A 23,105-nucleotide genomic window follows, 5' to 3' on the forward strand; every position below is an offset into this window, starting at 1 on the left:
ATTAGACCAAACTAATTTTCTTTCCTTGCTTCGTTAAAGAAACCTTCACCTCAGAAAGATCAAGCAATTCATCGTTTTTCAAGGACTCTAACCTTTCCTGGGTAGGTTTTAAAAAAATAAAAGTTCTCCACTTTAATTGACATTGTCAAACCTTGTTGGTTTCATTAAAAATGTCTGAAGTATGCGAGACCAAAATAAAAGGGACTAAAAACATTTCAAAACAAGGTGAATTTAAATTTCAAAACAAGTGTTTCTGAAATTGGTATCCTAAAGAAATATAAATTGGTATCCTAAAGATGCGTACCTAATTTACAGTTACTAATCGATGGTCTTGAACTAAGTAACAGAAAAAACGGAAACTAACAAGTTTTGTAAATTCGACAAATAATGTATTTGCCCTAGAATATAAAGCGAAATGTTCAAAAGAATGTACAGTAACGCGAAACAAATCCCAAATAGTCCTAAAGTTTTATCATACGTCCAATTAAATTCCAGTGGAATTCCAAATAGGTTCCAATATTAAATGCGTTAAAGTGCATGGCGTCTCGAATACGCAATGTGCCAGCGGTCTGTGGTTTGCAAATGTGCTAACAGTCAGTGATTTATCACAATAACATAATCCAATTATGTTCCTATTTGAAATCGCTATAATGCCAAATTATTATTCTAGGCCAAGAAATGTATAGATGAGCACTTTGTTGTTCCTGTGAATTGTAATTTAAATAAATAATTCCACACAAAATAAATACTGAGCACAATAAGACTGATCCTGCCTTAGGTATTAAATACAAGAATGAGTAATTTCTCAAGCAAAAAACAATTTTATTAAAAGCTAAGACTCAAAAGTAGAACTTGGATAAGGGCAAAAAGTTTATTTATATAATATTCTGCGTTATCAACAAGATATAGATTTGTACGAAAATGGTAATAAAGAACGTGCTAAACATCAGCTACAATATGTTTATCCACGAGGAATACAATTGTCCTAGATCCTGACAAAATAAACATATTTACCTACACTGATAATGATCTTAATATTTAAACCACGCTCATAGATAAATATTATGTATTATTTGTTTGCAAAAGAAATGTTACTAATCATGTACACGATGAATATGATTTTGGATAAGACAAAGTAAAAATTATAATTATACATAACATATTATCATGGAGAAAATCTAAGACGTACAAGTGAAATATAAATAACAGGATGTTGTCGTTTCCTTAATTCATGCCATACCATGAGCAACTGTTCGTAGAGCGGAAAGACCAAAAATAGTATATCCGACCATATCCACGAGTTTTTATTTCACGATTAACGCGGTGTTCTTGGTGATTTCATATTACAGCTGCTGTTTCACTTTGATTATTATTTGTGAGGAGAAGATTTAGGGACCATACTAGTTCTTCTATTGATAATGTGATCGCGTGGAACTATTTGCTCAACAAGCAGACCTTCATCATTGCAACACAGACACGCACGTTTAACCAATTAGCCTTTCCTAACGGTGCAGCTGTAATTCAAACAGAGAACATATCTACTTGGTGCACATTTAAATTACCGTCAGTTGTGCGTTCTGAGGACGGTCGCGTTTTCATTTAAAATATATACTGATCACACCACAGAATAATGTCTGAAACGATTGTTCTTTCCTTCGCCCTAAAGCATGTGCGTCCATGCTGAATAACAATCGATATCTTTCTTTTCTACGTTGAGTTGATATTGATGTAACATTATTAATGGGGAAAGTAGCTTGGGGGATTCAGCGGTGATTTTCTCTCCATTGTTGTAGAAACAAACCGTGAATATTTTCGCACCTTGAAGTGCAGTCAACGATTTGTAATTTTCACGTGCTAATGCAATGACGCCAAGCTGGTCTCGAGTTGATATTAATATGTAATTTTGATTGCAACGGTTGATTTATATTTTGTCTTTTAGAAGATTATTTTTAGGTGTATTCTGTTATGAGTCTATACACTTAAAATAAGTAACAGAAAAGAGTAAAAGACAGAAAGCTTTGTAAAATTTAACAAATAATTTATTTCTCTAAAATACAAAGTAACAATGAGAAAAACGAACTTACGGTATTTCCAATTAAATCCAAAAATAATCCAAGAATTAGATTGGACATAATTACATAATTCCAAGTAATTTAAGGTATGAAACTCAGTACAAGTTCTAAATAGAGGAAAGACTGAAGGCGATTACGTGTCTGTTATAGCTTATAGAGTGTTGATGTGTCAACAGTCTTTTGTTGAATCACAGTAATATAATTCCAGGTTTGAATTTAATATGAATTCCAGTGTATATCTTTATCCAAAAATTTTATCAGAGCACTTTTATAATTCCAGAGAAATAATCACTTGAATTCAATAAATTTAAGAAAGTAAAACTCAGCCCAAACTTGTCACAACATAGTACAACTTGAATGTGCTAGCTGTTAAAGCACGACTGGTAAAATCCTCACAATTACAATATATATCTTTTCTCTACTTGACCTCAAGTAATAATAGCATTTTCTAATAAAAAAGTCATTACCTAATAGAAAATAACCTTCTAGAATGCTCTAATGAGCCTTGTTTACTTACTGTACAATAACCTCTAACATTCACTTAGAAGACTCGAAAAACCCTGACCCAAATCAACATATTTACTCCTTCTTATTTACCTGAATACAAATCCTGATATTAAGTTCATACACATAGAGAATAATAAAGCTATTATTAGTTGTTTACATCAAATGAAATAAATAAATAAAAAGTCAATCAGATCAAGTAGACTCAATTTGGACAAAGTCAGGTCAATCATACAATGTTACATTGCAAAAGCGTTTAATCAAATAAAAAATTTCAAACTCGAAAACAAAAAATTAAATTAAATATGCATAACACTTCCCCTCATAAAGAAAAAGAATGATTTACACAATACAGCTTTTTGTTTACTATAAGTACAACAAACATACAGTTAAATCTTATGAATCCACAAAGTATACATGAAATGATATATTTCTTTACACGTGAAAGTGCGCTGCTATTCAATTGTCTTTTCCCTTGATGTGATTTATGTCAGTATTATATTCTTTCAACATCAAACTCCACCTTAAAATTCTCTGATCTTTGGTTTTGATCATTCCGATGAAAGTGATGCATTTGTGATCACTATACACAATAAATGGACAAAGAGCTGAATTAATGTAGACTTCAAAGTGTTGTAATGCCAATATCAAAGTCAAACATTTCTTCTCGATTGTGGAATATTTTTCTGGTGCTTATTTAAATTCTTAGAAAAATAGCACACTGGGTCGTCTACACCATTTAAGTCTTCTTTAATCAATACTCTTTTAACCCCAACATCACTTGCATCAACAGAGACTTTAAAAATGACTGACTAAAAGTTGGAGCTATAAGAACTTGTGCACCCTTCAGTATGGCCTTCAACTTATCAAATCCTCCTGACATTGTTCAGACGAATGACGCTTGGTTTTATTGCTCAATAAATTTGTCAGTGCTTCAGCAATTGAAGAAAAATTGGGACAAATGTTCCGGTGGAATCTGCCTTAACCAAAAATCGCATCAGTTGCTTTTTACTAATAGGCACAGGGAATTCAGAGATAGCCTTGACCTTAGCATCTATTGGTTTAACTTGTCCATGTCTCACGATATGTCCCAGAAATGTTACACAAGCACAGCAAATCTCACTTTCTGATAAATTAATTGTTAAATTTGCATCAATGAGTTTATCAAAGAATTTCCGAATTGTTGTTAATGATCTTGGCAGGTGCCGTTGTAGATGATGACATCATCGATATAAGCACAGCAAGTAATCTTGTTCATTAAACGTTGAAAAGTAATAGGCGAACCTTTCATCCCAAACGGCATCACTTTATGTCTATAAAGTCCATCTGGAGTCACAAATGCCGAAATTCACGTTGCTCCCTCCTTCAGTGGAATTTGCCAAAATCCTTTCAGACGGTCATATTTGGTGACATACTTTGCATTTCCAATGCAGTCATTGATTCTTGGCAAAGGAAATGAATCTGTTTTAGTCACATTGTTCTCATTTCTATAATCAGTGCACATACGGAAAGTATTATCTGGTTTCGGAACAAGTATGCATGGTAAACTCCAGTCACTTTTATAATAATTCTCCAACAGACATTACATTTCTTTCTTCAAATATTCCTGTTCGAGATCGTTCATCCTTTACGGGTTGTTGAGTTTACAATTTCAAAGTCATAGTAAATTTTTTGTTCTTAAAGGAACATCTGGAAATAAGTGCTCATATTCAAGTAATAACTGTTTTTATTGGTTCTTTTCTTGTTGCTGCAGATGTGAAAGTTCCTGGTTATCTCTATCAACATACTAGTTCTCCTTTAATGTTTACATCCCAGGAGTACTGCTATTGTAATTTATCTCATTAATTTTCTTCTTCACTTTGTAAGGGCCGTGATACCCAATATGAAGACAATTTTGAAGAATGAGCAAGAGAGACAGAACTCTATTACCGGACTTGAAAGTTCTCTCCATTGTAGTTCTGTCGAACTTTAATTTCACTTTTGACTTGTGTAACAAGATCTAGAGTACATTCAAGATTTTGTGATAAGTCTTATTAATCCCTAAATGACCAGCCAAAGGAGTTTTCTGGGCCAGACTAAGAATTTCCTGTCTGTACTATTTTGGAACTATAATTTGATTGTTCACTGACCACTCGTCACCAGCAGGTACCTCGGGTGGTCTCCATTTTCTTATAACAATCCCAGTTTTAACGAAATAACAAACAGTTACTTCCGTGGCTTCGGTGTCACTAATTGCCCTTTCAAAACAAACAGGAGATCACATGATCTTTTATCTGTTAGATGACAAGTGATTGTCGTTTGTTTCCCTGATTAGAATAAAGAGAATGATTAGTTAAAAGAGAATCACTGTGATCAATATCCTCTGACTGATCCAAAGGAGGAGTAAAAGTAATCTCATCAGAGGCTTGACCTATACATGTGTCAGTTAAAGGAATACCTTCCTCATTAACATCATACTCAAGAGCTTTCTTTGCCATAGCTCTAGTAACTGCACAAGCTGGGTATAAATCAATGATTTCTTTTTCAATACGATCAACTTTCTGATCCAAACAAGGCTTGTCAGTTACAAGTGGATTAACCACAACCTTATAACCAGCTAGGTCATTGCCTAGTAATAAATGAGAGGACCATTAACAAAGGTGCACTCTACTTCCTGAATAAGAACACTCTCATTAGAAGAAGATTTCTCAGAAAAAGCACCTGATAATAAAAGACTTTGAGAAGCTCCAGTGTCCCTTTAAATTTTAATAGGTATTGGATTGGCTGAATTACTCATGAGTAATATAGAACCATTTGACAGGAATGCCTCATAATTTTCCATAATTAAATCAGAATGGGGTTTATTAGAACCAACAAATGTATTGCTTTCATCATATGACCGTGACCATGACCTTTTAGAAGTAGGGGCATTTGGAATAGGTATGTCTTTTTCAATTTGTAATCATCAGAAATAACGTGTGCATTGTTCTTGCAATAGTTACACGTAGGAAGAGATAAGGATTTTCATTCAATAATATCAGAAACTTAATTTCTAAACGTTGTGCCAGATACAATATTGGAATGCTTCGTATTAGGCTGAAATATTTTTACCGGACAACTGCTGAATAGAAGACTTACAAAAAAATCTTTTTGAGCTAAGGAATACTCGCCAGCAGCGCGAGCAGCATTTTATAAAGTTTTGACCTTATTCTCATATCAAGATAAGTCTTAACGTCACTATGGACGCAATTCTTGATCTCTTCAAGTAATATGAGTTGTAAGTATTGTCAATTTAGCGTTGCCAAACACGATCTTAATATCATTTATTTAAATATCCACGTATTTTGTTGCATTCTTATCATCATGTACATGTTGATGCACCAGCTGAATTTGTATATATTTACGATAAGGTCTCCTCACATTTAATCATCGGTATTTTCAACTTCTGATACAGTCTTTGTGTCCATGTTGTTTTTGATAAAAGCAACTTATACACCGGCATATCTAGTTGCTCCGCTTTCACAAATCACGGCAAGACTATATGCAGCAGCACCTCTCAACCTGATAACAATATTTCCAACATCTGCATGAGATGAATAACATTTATCGGCGTTATCTAAAAACTCAGAAGCTAACCAGTTTTGACATGAACAGCAACAAGACTGGTAAGGTCGGTCAAATTTGGTGGCAAGCCTATGCTGACTGGTATTCGACGACTTGTTCCTGGTATTAGAAGTCCTTTCTGTCTCTTATCGGCATGCGACCTAAAGATATGTTCCAAGCCATTCCTGATACCGTTCCAAGAGCTCCTTTTGCCACCGCTTTTGCACCCGATGCAGTCACTGCTACAAACAACGCCAGAATCGCTGCAACAAATGTAAATATTCCACCTAGCTGTTGCAATCGCAGCACCTTTGGATTGAATAATTTTAATGTCAGCGAGGTATTATTGTTTGGCCGCATTAAGATGATTAAGATGTATTTGAGTGAACCACACTGGGACTATTCCAGATAATTGCTGTTGGAGTAGTTTCATTGTGACCCCGATTTCTGTTTTACTGCGTCTTTTACTTTTGCAAGCTGGTTTTCACTAAGGCCGACCTTCTCTTCATAATATGATATTATTGTCTAAAACTGTAACAGGTTAAATTACTAGTTTTATACTGGCGCATGTTAAATTTCCATTCGACTACTTCCGCATACTCACAACGGTGTCTTGTCAGAAAAAAATCACAACAATACATTGATAACCGCCACCTGAGTTACCTACACATGCCTGAAATAACACGTAGACAACATATTGATTGTACACTCCCGGTTTTCGAATGAAAAGTAATAAATCGGGTAAAAATTTAATAAATTCATGTTGGTTAATTTGCAAACCAGCGTCAACGTTTAGATGTTGGTTCATATCAGACTACAGTTTGGGATATTGCAATGCAATACGATTGTGTGGATAGTCAAGCAAACTTTCTTCCAAAGGTTTCCGATGACCGTTAAACCGCGAAGAAACCCCAATCACTTCTAAGTTGTCAAATATCATCTTGCATGTGATTTGGTCAAGAACACATTGTTTGCCTAGTAGTACCGTGTTGACTAATGTTGTCTGTTGTTGTTTATATTTAATTCCTTTTGTATGCTTGACATTTGTTCATGATTGAGAGTAGATCAGTTATGGCCTACCTGACTTTTATCACATATTAAAAGTTGTTTATGACTCCATGATTTAGCCTTATTTACAAACATAAAATGTTTTGAGAGCGAACTTCTAACTCACATCGATCCTGATCATTGTATTGTGGTTTGGATTTTTATATCACGTTATTGTAACAAATTTATTCGCTTCCGTGTTAGATTCAGTCTGTGTAATAATTCACTGTTGTGTTACGATAAAACTGGAGAGAGGAAACATTTATTTAAATTATTCATCGGAGTTATATAATTCTCGTTTACAATTTGGAGTTACGATGACTGTCAATTCATTCACATATATTCTGGATCATAGTATTATGTAACTTCATGACTGTTTGAACATCAACCTATTCAAATTTATTGACACATCAGCACATTAAACATCTGAATTCATTCGGAGTACACAGTGGTGGACCTGTGATATAACTCTTATAATTATTTGGGATTTAATTACAATAATGTAAGTTCCATTTAAGTTTTCACTTTGAAACTTAGGGAACTAATTTTTTTATATAAATTTTACTATACCTATTTTTATTGCTTACTCTAAATCTTAGTTTAATACTAAAGAGTCGTAACAAAAAAATAAATTGATCTCGTCCCGGATCTCAATTTCTTTATAATATTTTATAGATTTTAAAAAGTTGTCTATAAATATTAAATCGACATTGTTTCGGAGTTTTCATTTTCCCTGGTAAACATTTTAATTTCGCATATTGGAGACGTCTTTAGCGGAACCAACAAGCATGGACAATGTCAGCTCACGTGGAGAACTTTGTATTAAATCCTAAAAAGAAAGGGTTATAGTCTTTGTAAAGGACGAGTTGCTTGGGCTTCCGAATATGATGGTCTTTCTGAAGCAAAAGAATCCATAACAAAACAAGAGACAACGATGTTTTTTCATTATTTGGATAGAAAAGAAATTCTGCATAGTATTGTCTTGGGTTGGCTTAGTACATTTTTCTCTGCGTTTGATAGGAAATTAGAGGAATTACAGTTTAATAAACCCAGATGGAAACAAGAAAACTTCATATTCAGAAAGAAAAACTGAAATGCAGACATATTTCATGGAGAGGGAAAGACAAAGACAAAAGAAAGACATACAAACATAGAGAGAAAAAGAATAAAGTAAAATCCAAATTCAAAAAGAGGAAGGAAAAGATTAATACAATTGCAGAGAAAGAGAGAACGAGGAGAGGCTAATGCAAATGCAGAGAGTGGAAGAGAAGAGATAAAATTATTAATGAACAAATAGGAAAATGAGAAGCAAATCCTAAAACTGAAAGAAGAAAGGGAGAAACGGAGAAAACAATAATAAATACAATTCCTAAGAGAGGAAAAGGAGAGACAGAGAGAAAAATAAGAACGATGAATACAAATGGAAAGTAAAGAGAGAGAGAGAGAGAGAGAGAGAGAGAGAGAGAGAGAGAAGGACAGAGACAGAAGCAGAAGTAGAACCAGAGAGAGAGAGAGAAAAACAAATATCATATAGATTGGAATAATTAGAACTGGCAGACGGAATATAAACACACCTTTTCATATAATTTCATGGTTTTATATTACTAGAGATATTAGATTATTACCTCCTTTAAATAAAATCAAGCAGATAAAATACTTTCATCACTCTGACAAAATTGCCGAAAACTTGAAATTGCCAGTAGAGAATTGACCTTTATTATTACATAAGTATACTTATTGGGAAAGCTCGTTAATCTGCAATTCACTCTCTGTACGACAAAGTGCCGATAATGATGAGGCTAAGGATTGTGTCTTGAAGGGTTATTAGTTGGTACCTGAGGGATATTGAGAACGGTTTAGGAATTGCAAAAAGAAACCTGACGAAATCAAGTCTGATGTGCTAGGGAATCCAATGCTGACCATCTCAGAGACAGCAATGAGTGACCATATAGAACTCATTAATTTCGCCGGATGAAATAACTTTGAACGATAGCAATTAAAAGTATATTTAATAGTTATCATGCAATCATATAGAAACTGATAATGTTTACATTATGTATGAATTTCCACAAGTAAACAATACATATAGTAAAGTGTGTTTTAATGATTGGATTAAACGGCACTCCATGAAGATAACACTATGTTACACAATTTTGTTCCTGAGTAGTAAGTATTATTTCCTTATTGTTTATGCCTAAAAAGCATAGAAAATGGCTATTATTCCCCACAAAATTTGCTTTTGTGACCAAGACAGTGATATTTTGAAATTTGACTATTTCCAATGAGAAAACAGGCGAATTTTGTCTTTCCGTTCACGTAAAGTTTGAAAAACAACAACAACATATGAATCAAAATTAATATGTAGTTATACTAAATGTCACGGAATTGTGTAGGAGTTATATCAATATGTATATTTGATCAAAAATGTCCTCGGGTTTCGTTGCCGCGTACAGTGTCACCCGAGGATGGTTTATTTTTTCGGCTCTAGTTATTTCGAAATACTGAGCGCAACTCAACCCATACTGCATGTGCAAATTGCCTGCAGTGAAAACCTAAGTACCTAGCTGCGCATATCTGTCACAGCTAGTATACATATAGAGCAAATTCTCTATAAACAAATTACACTACGACGAGTCTTGTTAAGAAGCTTACCTCTTTACGGGAGCAAATCTCCAGTTGTAGAGGTAATGAAATTTAAGTATTCTTTATTACTATTCGTTTTATATGACAGAATTGTTTCAAACTTTAGATGTTTTACAATTTATTTATTCTAAATTATACAGAGAGTCAATGCCTAGGTCATACAACGCCATATTAGAAATACTATGTAAATAAACATCTTATTAACGCAGTTGCTTTGGGTGTCTTCACTAATTCAGTCCCAAACCAGGCTTCATCTTGTGACACTAAAGTAATACAAAAATTACCACAAAATATTTAGAATTTAGTAGTTTTTTTCGAGATTTACTATTATACTGTAAATCACTTTCACAAATCAGCCCTCAAATATTGTCTCCCATCATATTCTTGTTATACTGTCGTTGGTAGCGGCGTTCAAGTCCAGTATATCATGGTGGAGGCGCTCACTTTGCTCCTCGGAGTACGCTTCCATGTTCTCCTTGGATTTATCAACATGAGCATCAAGGATATGGACTTTGAGGGACATTCTGCAGGCCATTGTGCTGTAGGTCTTCACCAGAGTCTCAACCAGCTCCACATAGTTTTCGGCCTTATGATTGCCCAGGAAGCCCCAAACCACTGCGACAAAGCTGTTCCGAGCCGCTTTCTCCTTATTAGTGAGCTTCTTGGGGAATTCATTGCACTCCAGGATCCTTCTTTATCTGTAGTCAGACGAAGACACCGGCTTTGACCTTTGCCTCAGATTGCTTAGGGAAGAAGTCTTGAAGGTACTTGAAGGCTGCCGACTCCTTATCTAGAGCTCTGACAAATTGTTTCATAAGGTCCAGTTTGATGTGCTGTGGTGGCATCAGCACCTTCCAGGGGTCCATCAGCGGCTTCCACTTGACTTTGTTCCTCCACACAAAAAACAGTTTATCCTGTGGTAGTGCGCCTTGGTGTCCCTGTTGTCCCAAAGGCAAAGATAGCAGGGAAACTTGGTAAAACCGCCTTGGATACCCATCAGGAATGCCACCGATTTTGAAGTATCTGATGACATCTTAGCTGTACTCATCATACTTCCAGGCGTCTAGCAAGGCCTTCATGCTGTTGTAATCCTCTTTAAGGTGATTTCGATTGCCTCGAACAATCTGGTCACATTGTGGCCGAAGCAGAGCCCATCTTGATGGGTGAAGAAGCTGGAAAAAACTTGGTGACACTTCCTCTGCAACTTGCACACTTTCATCCAACAAGTTCCACTCTTGAGCCTAGACGTCAAAAGCTCGGCATCGGACTTGGTGACACCAGGATCTCTGATCAAGTCGTTGAGGTCTTTTTGATTGGGGTAGGATGGGTTTCTCTCCTCAGCTCCACCTCTGAAATTGTCATCTGGATCTACAACGTCTTCCTCGCTCTATGACTTGCTGATCTCTTCTAAAGACGGCAGCTCTCTCTCTCCGGAGGAGATGGTACGGGAAGCTCAGGGCAGTTTGGCACAGAGGAGATGGATGATGGAAGGTACGGATACGTGATAGCAGGTGCATTCTCGCCAGTTTGACGTTTGGAAGGGACCACCATGCAGAAGTATCAGTTGCTTGAGTGGTCAGTTATTATTATTATTATTATCATTATTGCACAAAAGTCTGTTGGCATATCATTACTGTTCGGCCATCACAGGCATACCAACAATTTAAAGCGTTGCATTTATTATGGAATACCAGTAAATTTTATTCAGAACTTTATTATTTAGTACTTGTGTTTGACGTTCTAGGATTATATAGGATTTAATTCGCAATACCGTAAGTTCTCTTTTATTATATTTTCACTTTGAATTTCAGGGAAATAAATTCTTTGATGAATTTTACAAAATGTGTTAGTTGTCGCTCTTTCCTGTTACTTTCTTTAAGACAACGGAGTGGTAACATTAGCGTTTCAAATACAAATCAATAATAACGTTTGTGAGGGTGTCGCTTGGTTAAGTTGTCACTGAAAAAGGGTTAAATATAGTCTGTTATCATTTTTGATTTGCAAAACTATTTTGATAGTTTTTCCATTACTTCACCCGGTATGCTAATTCTATTATAGTATAGTTATTTTTCAATATCCTTTTGCTCGTGTCATACGGTATGCAGTTAAATTACTTTTGATTTTAAACAAGACCTTTCAAAAACAAGAATAATGATGTATTGTTAAAATTGATTGCGTCCGTATGGTTGTCTGAGTGCCTATTTATTACTGGTATATTGCCTTATATATTGTAGCCTCATTATTTTGTATGTCGTTAACTGTAGTGTAGTTGCTTTATTTATACATACACACACACACAAATAATATTTGTGTGTGTGTGTGTGTGTGTGTGTGTGTGTGTGTGTGTGTGTGTGACTGCGTGCTGTGCGCTAGTGATTGCAGAGAGCAGGCAGTATTTTAACAGTATTACATTCATATTCATTGCAGTCTTCCAGGTACATTAGTCATAGTCCTATTCATATTGTGTGGAAAGTAAGGAAACCAAAAGCATAAACATCTCCCGAGTTTATTTGGTTATAACGCAGTATACTGGCCATGTGAATGTAGCCTTAATAACTTTAATGTTTATATCTGAATGCCTTTGTCCTTTTTGGGTACAGATAATCTAGATATTCTGCCTGTTCTAACCCTAACATGCGAAGACAATGTTATTGGGTCTTCTACTGCAAGCTCCATGAGTCCAAATGTGATAACAACGTCCCCAAATATGGTACCAGACACGACAAAAGGTCATTCACCAGCGTCAGCAGAGACTGATATATCACTACCAAAGACTGAAACAACAAACATTCCAGATGTCAGTACTGAGAACACAAATGTATCACATGGTCCAAAGGCAAATAATACATGTACAGTGACGGCAACAACAACAACAGTAAATGATCCTGGAGAACCTAGAGTTCATACCCACAAGGACGGTAAGTACATTACAATAAGTTTAAAGTCCGATCCTTATTGAATATTGGTTACTAGTAAGGGAGGGTAACCCACTCATAATATTATATTTAAAAAGGCGGCTTTAAATTAATTCCCTTCTGTACGATTTGTAGGTAGATACATGATTGTATAGGCTGGCATGTAGGTGTAAGTATAGAGTATTAGTTTGTAGAATTAAATACACTGGTCAACAGTGAAATCATTACTGACTTGAAAAGGCCCTAATCTGTAGTATTTTGGTGTGCCGAACACGAATATAACCGTGAAAAATTTGTATTGGCTCTCGTTTTGAAGATATTCATATACCTCATTTTCTATGTTTCACTGTGTAAATTTCTCCAGTAGGACTGCAGCAACATCCGGAATAATGATGTAACATTGCATAATACCATCATGCTCACATCATCCACAGTTGATTGCATCATTTTCTGATGCAATGCAATACTAATGCCATGCGGCTGCTGAAGTAAGTTGACGTCCGCAGTGTACTATACATGTGTAGGCCTATTATACTAATGCCAGGCGGCTGCTGAAGCTGACGTAAGCAGTGTACTATATAAAGCCCAATCAGATAGGTTCAGCATTTAAAATATTTTAGACGTTGTGCGAGACAGTTCAAGCTACTGTTACATAAAACTTATTATTTTATCCATTTACGTACAATAAAGAACAGTAATGCCTCGAAAGTGTGTTAATACCGCGGACAATTTTTGCTATATTTGTGGGGAAGTGACATTTGCCAACCAGAAGAAAAGTATCAATTCTCAAGTGAAGAAGGCATATCATCTTTACTTCGGATGCAAGGTTGGTGACCAAGACAAGCCTTGGGCTCCGCATATATGCTGTGCTACATGTACAACACAGCTTTCACAGTGGTTGAATTGCAAAAGGTCATCAATGCCGTTTGCAGTCCCAATGGTGTGGAGAGAGCCAAGCAACCACCTAAATGACTGTTACTTCTGCTTGGTTCCTCCTCTTTCCGGCGGAATAACGAAGCGAAAGAAGTCGAGAATAGTCTACCCAAACATTCCGTCTGCATTGAGACCAGTTCCACATGGTGAGGGACTTCCTATTCCAGAACCTCCAGCAGAATATTCTCTTGATTCATCTGACGAAGACAAAGGTGAGTCGACCTGTTCTTCTCCTGGTCCATCAGCATGCAGTGATCCAGATTTTCACTGTGGTGCATCATCAACCCCACACAGAATAACACAGGAAGAACTAAATGACCTGATTCGTGATTTGGACTTATCAAAGAACAAGGCAGAATTGCTAGGATCAAGACTCCAACAATGGAATCTTCTAGAAGAAGATGTCACAATTACTGCATATCGAAAGCGCCACCAGCAATTGGAGCCTTTCTTCAGAAAGGAAAGTAATCTGATATTCTGTTCCGATATTGAGGGCCTCATGAATGCTTTAAAAATCACTCATGACCCACAAGAATGGAGACTATTTGTGGACTCTTCGAAACTGAGTCTCAAGGCTGTGCTTTTGCACAATGGAAACATTCTTCCATCTATTCCAGTAGCGTATGCTGTCCACATGAAAGAGACATACGATAACTTAAGGCAGCTACTGAATTCCATTGAGTATAACAAGTACAGCTGGCACCTCTGTGGTGATTTGAAGGTAGTTGCCCTTTTAATGGGACTGCAGCAAGGATATACAAAATACATGTGTTTCTTATGCGAGTGGGATAGCCGAGCAAGGGAAATGCACTACATGAGGAAGGAATGGACTCAGGCAGAATGTAGCCATTGGAGAGAAGAATATCCAACACCCAGCTCTGGTTGAGGCTCAGAAAATCTTGCTACCACCCCTTCACATCAAACTAGGTTTGATGAAGAACTTCGTGAAAGCCATTGACCGGACTTTGCCAGCATTCCGATACCTGCATGAAAAATTCCCTCGACTCAGCGAAGCAAAGATTAAAGAGGGAGTTTTTGTGGGTCCTCAGATTCGAGAGCTTTTCAAAGATGACCGGTTCAACAACTTGCTGGAAGGTGACGCGAAACAAGCATGGAATGCTTTTCGCCTAGTTTCTACAAACTTCCTCGGAAATGTTAGGGCAGAAAACTATAAGGAACTAGTAGAAGACATGTTGATGAAGTATAAGAAACTTGGCTGCAATATGTCTCTAAAGATTCACTTCCTTCATTCCCATTTGGATTTCTTTCCTAGCAACTGTGGTATTGTTAGTGATGAACACGGCGAACGTTTTCATCAAGATATCGCAACAATGGAACAAAGATACCAGGGAAAATGGTCCACTACAATGCTGGCTGACTACTGCTGGACACTCCTCAGAGATGCTCCCGAACAGCTGTACAAGAGACAGGCGAAGAAATCTAAGATGTAGTCAATGACTTGATTTTTTATAGGTAGGCTATTACAGTTGACCTTTTACTATTGGAATGTATTTCGTTATGTAAACATTAATTTCTTGCAGATTACAAAAAAACTAGAGCCAATTTTGCAATTTGACTGTCATATTCGTGTTCAGCACATAAAAATTGATAAGAATTGACTAATTTTATTTCAGTAACATGACTTTTGTAAAAATTTGTTGTCCAGTGATATCGGAAAGCTAATTGTGTTTTATGAATGAATTATTCGTTTTTCTGCAGAACGAAATAAGATAAAGCATAGTTCAGATTTATATTAATTTCAGGAAACGTGCGATATGATCCATACATGTATCCAATAATCCAATAATCTTCTAGATATAGATCTTAATCATACGATATGAGTCACAATAAATGTCCTTTATGATTTGTAAATATGTCGCATTCACAGTGTCACATGTAACAACCAAATCCAAATTGTATTTGTGCATTACAAAGCAGATGTCTGCTGTCTCGTTTTATATATGCAAAGTAAGGATTGTCCTTCCTCGAGAAGAGTGTGTGAGTCAGACGGCTGGGAATATGTTAATTTAATCCGTTGATATACAGACTTCAACAGCTTAATATGCTTATTTACAGATAGAGAGTATTTAGTTTTTGAAAACATTTACAGTTTAGGTATTAGAAGGAATGACCCATGTAACCTTATCATATAGTGTAGAATTACAGTTTAAAAGTGAAATTATAATTTAATGAATACAAGGAACTTTGTTGCTAGAATTGTAATGATTAATCTGTCAAAATGGAAAACACTTTCTTTAGAGCACGATTTCGATTTTAAATATTCATCGACGAAATAGACAGAATGGACAAGTTCAGTATATTTGTCAATCTCCAGCAATAAAAACGGCGGGAAATGTACAAATGTGTAAGGTATTATTTCAAGCCCCTCATCTGGCTCATTATTGTTCCTCCAACTGGCAGACGTTTTGTGAAAACTGATTAAAGCAAAACATCAAAATATATAATAACCATTCGTCCGCATTGTTATTTTACAACCTCGCAAACATTGTTGGGCCAGTTCAACTCAGACCGTGTAGAAACTTTCTTAATGATATCCCCTATCAACATTTTGTTGAGTGTAGTCTTCAAAGCAAAAACCTTGTTTCAATATTTCGTTCAGAACGGTGAGTCAATTGTGAAGAAACGTGTATAAATATCCACCAAACTGTTGTCCACGGTATCTCCTTAAAGCATCCAGAGAGAGAGAGAGAGAGAGAGAGAGAGAGAGATACTCACATGACTACCAGTATATACGTGACTCTAACTACAAAATTAAAAAAGACACGCATTTATCAAAAATGAGAACTCTTCTCGTCGTTAGCTATTCATAATTCAATCCAGCACACACATTCAGAGACAAATACGGCTGCAAGCAGGTACAGATACGCTTTTAAATGTGAGAATATTCTGTGAAGTTAATTTTGTCTCTGCCAATGGAAAGCTAAGAAACAATTCCACATAATATAACGTTGCAGAGTGATATATCAAACACAGGTTATCAAACGAAAAGATGGACGTCTGCAATTAGTACATGAATATGTAAATGAAGGATAACTATCGTAACAAAACACAGCATCCTGTTCAAACATCAAAACGTGCGACTACTCCAGAAAATCAAACTCAATATTCTGGTAATGGCGCAATCCGCCGACGGGAAAAAGAAATAAATTAGTTCCTACTGCCACAGCTTTGCATGTGCTACAATAAGTCAGTCGATAAAACGATTGATAACTATAACGTAGGCTTGGAGTAATGCGGTACGTGGCAACATGTCCCATACTATATGTTCATTATAATAAAATACAGTTTCTACTCACAATTCGATGACAAATGTTATTTAGTCGACATATCACACTTACCGTGATTTTTATGTTACTAATGAGTTTGACCAAAATAATTTACACTGGAATGATATACGCCACTGGAGGAAAGTCCTGGATTCAGTGCATGGATACGAGTCGTAGCCAATTATGTGCATGTCATTCAAAAGGTATTGAACATCTATGTTACCACCAAGCATTAATGATATAAGTATGAACAAGTACTCAGCGGTTTTTACCTTGATATTGTGTTCATTTGTTGTATTGTATCCAAGATTAAACCCTATTCAACTTCTGTATACTATATACTGCTTAGTATGTTTAAAATCAGAATTCAGAATGATGTATTCATGGTTCCATCAGCCATTCCCAAAGTGAACTAAGAATTCACAGATCATCAAAGATAGGTGGAGTTGTATCTTTACCATCTCTTTAACATACTCTTTGAATAACCTATCGCTTCGGGTCTTATGTATATTCATTTTTCGCGTTTGACCTTTGTTCGTGATTGATGTTGCAAGTTTTACTTACCTGTCTTTTATCATGTTTTTAGAAATATTTGCTAAATTTTGGGTTCAAGGCCTAGATGCTTTATGAGCTTTGAATAATCTGGAAGCGAAATTGTTGACAATATGGTGAAAAGTTCCAATGGAAATACCGGAATTCCAGAATATTATATAGCATTTTAGGTCCTGTGAAAGATGTATAAATAGAGCCTTTGTAAATAAATTGATTATTTTATTGTTTCGGGAATCATGTACAGTTTTGTTCATATATAACTTGAGAGGACTTATTTATTTCAATTATTCATAGGAATTACAAAGTGCTCATTTGTTGTTTTCATAAAATCACTACTTGGGATTATTGAGGACTCATTCGAAGAAATTCAAAACTATTGGTACAGTAGCACAATCATGATTATTGGAATTCATTCGAAACATTTTATACTTTTGGACTTGTAATAGGACATTTAGGATTATATGGGATTAAACTGACTATATTGTACGGATCATTTGCATTTTCACTTTGTATTTTAGAAAAATAAATTGTTTGTTGAACTTTACTTAATGCTTTGTTTCACTTACATATTTAAGTCCTAAAGTCATAAGACAGATAAAATCGAATTGGCAAATGATACAGTGAATGCAAACTACTCTTGCTGAATATTCCTTCTCAGCAAATCGTGTCATGTTGCAAACGATGGCAATCCGCTATGTCGTAGCTGAAATAAATTCAAAAAGATGCATTTCGTGGAGGTATATTCATCGAGAAGACAATTTGATCGTGGCTATCTTCAGTCAAACTCAAGTCATCTTTGACAATACGTTATGTATATTAGAAGAATAAATCAAACTTAGCTCAAAAGAAAAGGTCATCATTGCAGCGTTAGTATATTTTAAATTGTACGAAATGTCTCACTGTTATTACCATTGCCCATTATTTAGTACTGCGCCCCAAATACAAATATTAAGGTCAAGGGTTGGCTCAAACAATTGCAATCGTCATGGCTCAGTTTTGGTTATGATGATGCGACGTGTTTGCCAGGCGATGCTTTCAGATTGATGTTCCACAGATTTAAACGTTGTTTGCATCGTTTCGTGAGTCTAAGACCTTAAAAACCTCATACATTTATTCTTTCACTCAATAACTCAATCAAACAATCAATTCTCAGTGAATAGTTGTTCAAAAAACATCACTGAATATAATCTAACCGCAATGATTAACGTACTATATGTCGTCACTTGCAAGAAACATGTACAAGTGCGTTAGCTATTGTTGGGAAACAGTCTCAAGTGAGCGTTACACTGTTTACTTTGACGTCACGTCAATTACTACATGAAATGATTCACATTAAAAACAAACATTAGTTTTATTTTTTATTTCATTAAACAACCTAAAGAAGGACTTGACACAACTAGCAGATCAAAAAGTCAGTACTTAGAGCAGAAAAGAAATTATATAATATTAGATGAAGTGTATTTCTAGGAGGCGTTTCCAATCGATCGCTTCATTAATAAAATTCCAGTATGACATAGAAGTCCTAAAGACAAAAAAAAAGACGAAAAGGTTATGTCTGTAAGAATAATACCACCATACAGAATGTTATTTCACTGGGAATCAATGACAAAAGAGTGTGGAAAACCACAAGAGGTGAAAATTCGAAAAACCATCACCAAAAGAAAGAGAGTCTCTGCAGCCAGAATGCGGACAAACCAGCATCTATTAATCACAGAAGCAGCAGCATCAACAACCATTACCTCTGTCGGTATCTTCTAGTCCGTACTCGATGATTTCATCTGAACCAAATTTAGGAAACGTGTTTCCAAGTCTTTTGAAGATGCAACTGAAATAAATACACTTTCCCTCCTTCGGCTTCTTACGCATATGTTATTGATTCTGCTACGAAAGTGGCAAAGTCATATGAAATATTGCTAAATTGAGCGAATGTTTAAATAAAATTGAATTGCTCTGTCGGAACATTAACTTACACGGATTAGTTTGTTCAAAACTCTTTCTTTCTTTATGAACAGAAAATCCTGCAAGTCGTCTTGAGAAACAAACGAATACGAGTACCTGTTACAAGACAACAAACTCAAGTATAAAACATCATCAGTCATCGTCGTTAAATATCGTTTCAAACAGATGTAACCGTCGTCATCATCATCATGAAACAAGTCCTAAAATGTTTAGATTTGATACCCCCTTGTTTAGCCAAAAATTTGGATGTATTGCTTATTTGGACCAAAGCTAAAGTACTATCGCGAGAGCCAATAATTCAGTATGTTCCCAACAATGATCGATAATTCATGTTAATGTTATGTTACAAGGAGCTTTTCAATTGACAAAAAACGGAGAAATGCAACTTCCTTTAAAGCGTAGTAAATAAGAACATCCTATTGCCCCAACGTAAAATGTCCTCGTCCTATGTTACGACAATGTTGATGGCACCGTTGCTATTCAAACTAGATTCAAGCTTGCTAGGAGTAACAGAAATCGTATTTCAGACAAATAAAAAGTCGACTTTTTGAAATATAAATGACAGATGTTACTCAAATGATATCAGTGTTTAAAAAACGTTACTAGATTTCGAACAACTGCCATCTAACGAACACAATACGTATAGGGCGATTATTGAGCAACACTCTGGCTAATGACGTGAATTTCAAATGGGAAAACGGGCGACTCCCACGAATTTAACATTGCTAGAGTTGATAGTCATGGTACCAAAAAGGAATGTTAATTTAGGCGCCTTACATACTCTGCAACATATACTTTTTGATATATAATTCAACATATACATTTTGAAAAATACTATCCTGGTAGGTGTCATCATTGACAAGCGGATTCGGCTGATCATTCACACTTGAGTTTGTAAAATCTAGTTTACATACATATATTTAGTCCGATAGATGTGTTTCTAAGATATGCATGGGTGGTATATGAAACATCCAGTACAGGTTCCGAGTGAGTGCGAGATCTGAAAAGTGTGATATATCAAAGTAGTAGACCTTCTGTGCGATGAGAAATGAACAAATTCTCGAATTAAATGACACCTTTATTTTGTCCACAACCAGTTCTGCTGCAACCAAATTTGGTATAACCGATGGTTTTCGAAGAACGTGAAAGAATTTATTTGTAAATATTTTACACATCAAAATATCATCAAATCTACTGTCATCATCACTACTGGAGCAATATAAACAAATGCAGCAGCATAAACAACAACAACAGTTAATGTGGTGTTATAAAGTGTCCCGAAAAAATCAAATTGTCTTGTTCTGGCAGATTGTCGTGATGTGTTTAGCAATTGCAAAACCTATGCGAAACTTTTGTTTTAAACAAAGTGATAATAACTGAGGACCATTTTACTTAAAAGTTGTATTAGTTATATCCTTCCCAGTAGTTTTTTCTTTTTAATACATGAGGTGTCCTCATGGGGACCATAACGCTCGATATATATAAATAATCAATTTTCATTTCATTTTGTTAAGCATATATATATATATATATATATATATATATATATATATATATATATATATATATATATATATATTTTTTTTTCTTTCTGTAACTTCTGGTATACGATTTTATCTAATTTTCGTAATTTTTATTCATGGTCGTAAACTGTGTAGTATATTTTTCGTTATAAATTGTGTGCGTAATTTGGATCTGTTAAAAATGCAACCTACTTAGGATCTATAATGAATGTTTACGTAAGTGTCGACAATTAGTAATACTAATCGTAATAATAAGACCTAAAATGGCGCCTGTGGCGTATCTTGCCAGCGACTGATGAGATATGGGAGTTTCAATAAGAATTCTGTGCATTCCCATTGGTTGCGCAAGGTCTTGTAAATAAGTAATTTGTCTTAAGTCAAATAGTGTATGTTGTCACATGGGGTCTATTGAACACTACAGTCACAATAGACCATGTATATAAGGAAAACAGTAAGAATTCAGTTTCATTCCAATTTCAGGAGTCATTCACACTTATAGTTTTCCAGTTGTAAGTTTACAGATGTATTTGATGTTGAACTTATATATTTTTAAGAGGATAAACATGTGTTTGGACTGCTCAGTAGTGCTAGAAAATACTCATTATTTGGACAATAATATTATTCTTGAACTGTTACAAATTATTCGAAATAGTTCTGGACAATCTTGATAACGTAAAGGTTCCTGGAGGACCAGAACTTTTCGCGTATTGAAATTATAAGGGACTTTTCATTCGTTGAGAACTTTCATATACCTTTATAGGGACAAATTTGGATTCACTTCATTATACTAAAGTCCCTGTCACATTTTTGGTTTATCATTTTAATAATTAAATTGTTTCTTAAGTTTTTTTAATTAAAAATACTTGTTAGTTTTGTTACTTTTTTGTTAACTAAGTTTGTGACCATATAGTCGTAATATATTTTACCTAGTAGCAGTTCTAACTTTGTGTTCTAGCCCAAATAACTAAGTCAAAATCAAATATTGATGTTTATGTAACCAGACGTGGCAAAATGCAACAAGGCCGGAAACAGCTGAGCTCACGCCAATAACAGATTCTTCAAGTAGTTTCTATAGCCAATAGAACTGAGTCAAAATCAAATATTGATGTTTATGTAACCAGACGTAGCTAAATAAAACGAGACCGGAAATATACGAGCTCCTTTGCAGAGAGTGGTTCCATTCAAAATGGATTATGTCACTGCCAGCCATGACGACAAAGACAGACGATACACGTATTACTTCACCGAACATTTGTTTCTCCGCACTATCCTCCCATCAATAAATCAAACATTCAGTTTCAAGCCATTCTAGAGTGATAAGAAACTCATGTATCTATTGTGCTGAGGAGTTGCTCGACAACGCAGATTTGGCTTGGGGAGTATGTGCAAATTGTTCATTCGTACTGTACAGGCCTTGAAACCTTTTATCACCCGAGGACTGCATGTTACTGAAACGTTATGCAGAGAATTCAAACGTGAAGATCGATCACAGATTCCAAAATACGCGTTACAGGGTGATAGTATAGATATGATGACAGAGACAAAGAACTCTCTGCACCGACTATAAAACCATATCGCAAATGAGTTGGAACATTTGTTACAGTACCCACGCAGCAGTTAGGTCAAAGCAGAATAAGACGTAGAAAAGCACGAAGATAAAACGAACAGGTGAAGAGGAAGAAACGAAGAATAATCATAGATTTGAACAATGTTGACTACTGCATGCAAAATAGCAAAGACGATACACGATAAATCTTGCGACTATTACAAAACAGAGCTTAATATGCTTGTTATGCCATCCAGGATAATGCCGATGCGAGAATGCCTGTCGCTGGAATACCATTTAGTGTCATATACTACAACGACAGCTCCCCATGTAGACTGCATCAATCTGACTAACAGTTACCTGTCTCGGAAATTAAAAGTATTCAGACATAACATAACCAATACATCCCCAATGCTAGAGTGAGTCCTTTCATACATTTCAAGCATTCTTTGTTCAGTGAAGTAGATTTGTACATAAAAATAAAACTTATAACTAAAAACATGCATACCTAAAGTTACAGAGCCTACTCATTTACAGAAAAG

At 35.4% G+C, this 23,105-nt stretch overlaps 1 protein-coding gene across 1 annotated transcript in view; it reads left to right on the forward strand.

Moving 5' to 3' along the window:
- The window catches only part of LOC149776662 (uncharacterized), an 82,839-nt gene that overhangs the window by 54,083 nt on the left and 5,651 nt on the right, over positions 1–23,105 (forward strand). The window contains exon 4 of the mRNA XM_089941202.1: positions 12,449–12,766. Coding sequence (XP_089797328.1) covers positions 12,449–12,766 — 318 coding nt within the window. The remainder of the gene's footprint in view (positions 1–12,448; positions 12,767–23,105) is intronic.

Source organism: Sinohyriopsis cumingii, chromosome 18 (assembly GCF_028554795.1).
Source record: "Sinohyriopsis cumingii isolate HCF-2022 chromosome 18, ASM2855479v2, whole genome shotgun sequence".
In the NCBI taxonomy this organism is placed as follows: Eukaryota; Metazoa; Mollusca; class Bivalvia; order Unionida; family Unionidae; genus Sinohyriopsis; species Sinohyriopsis cumingii.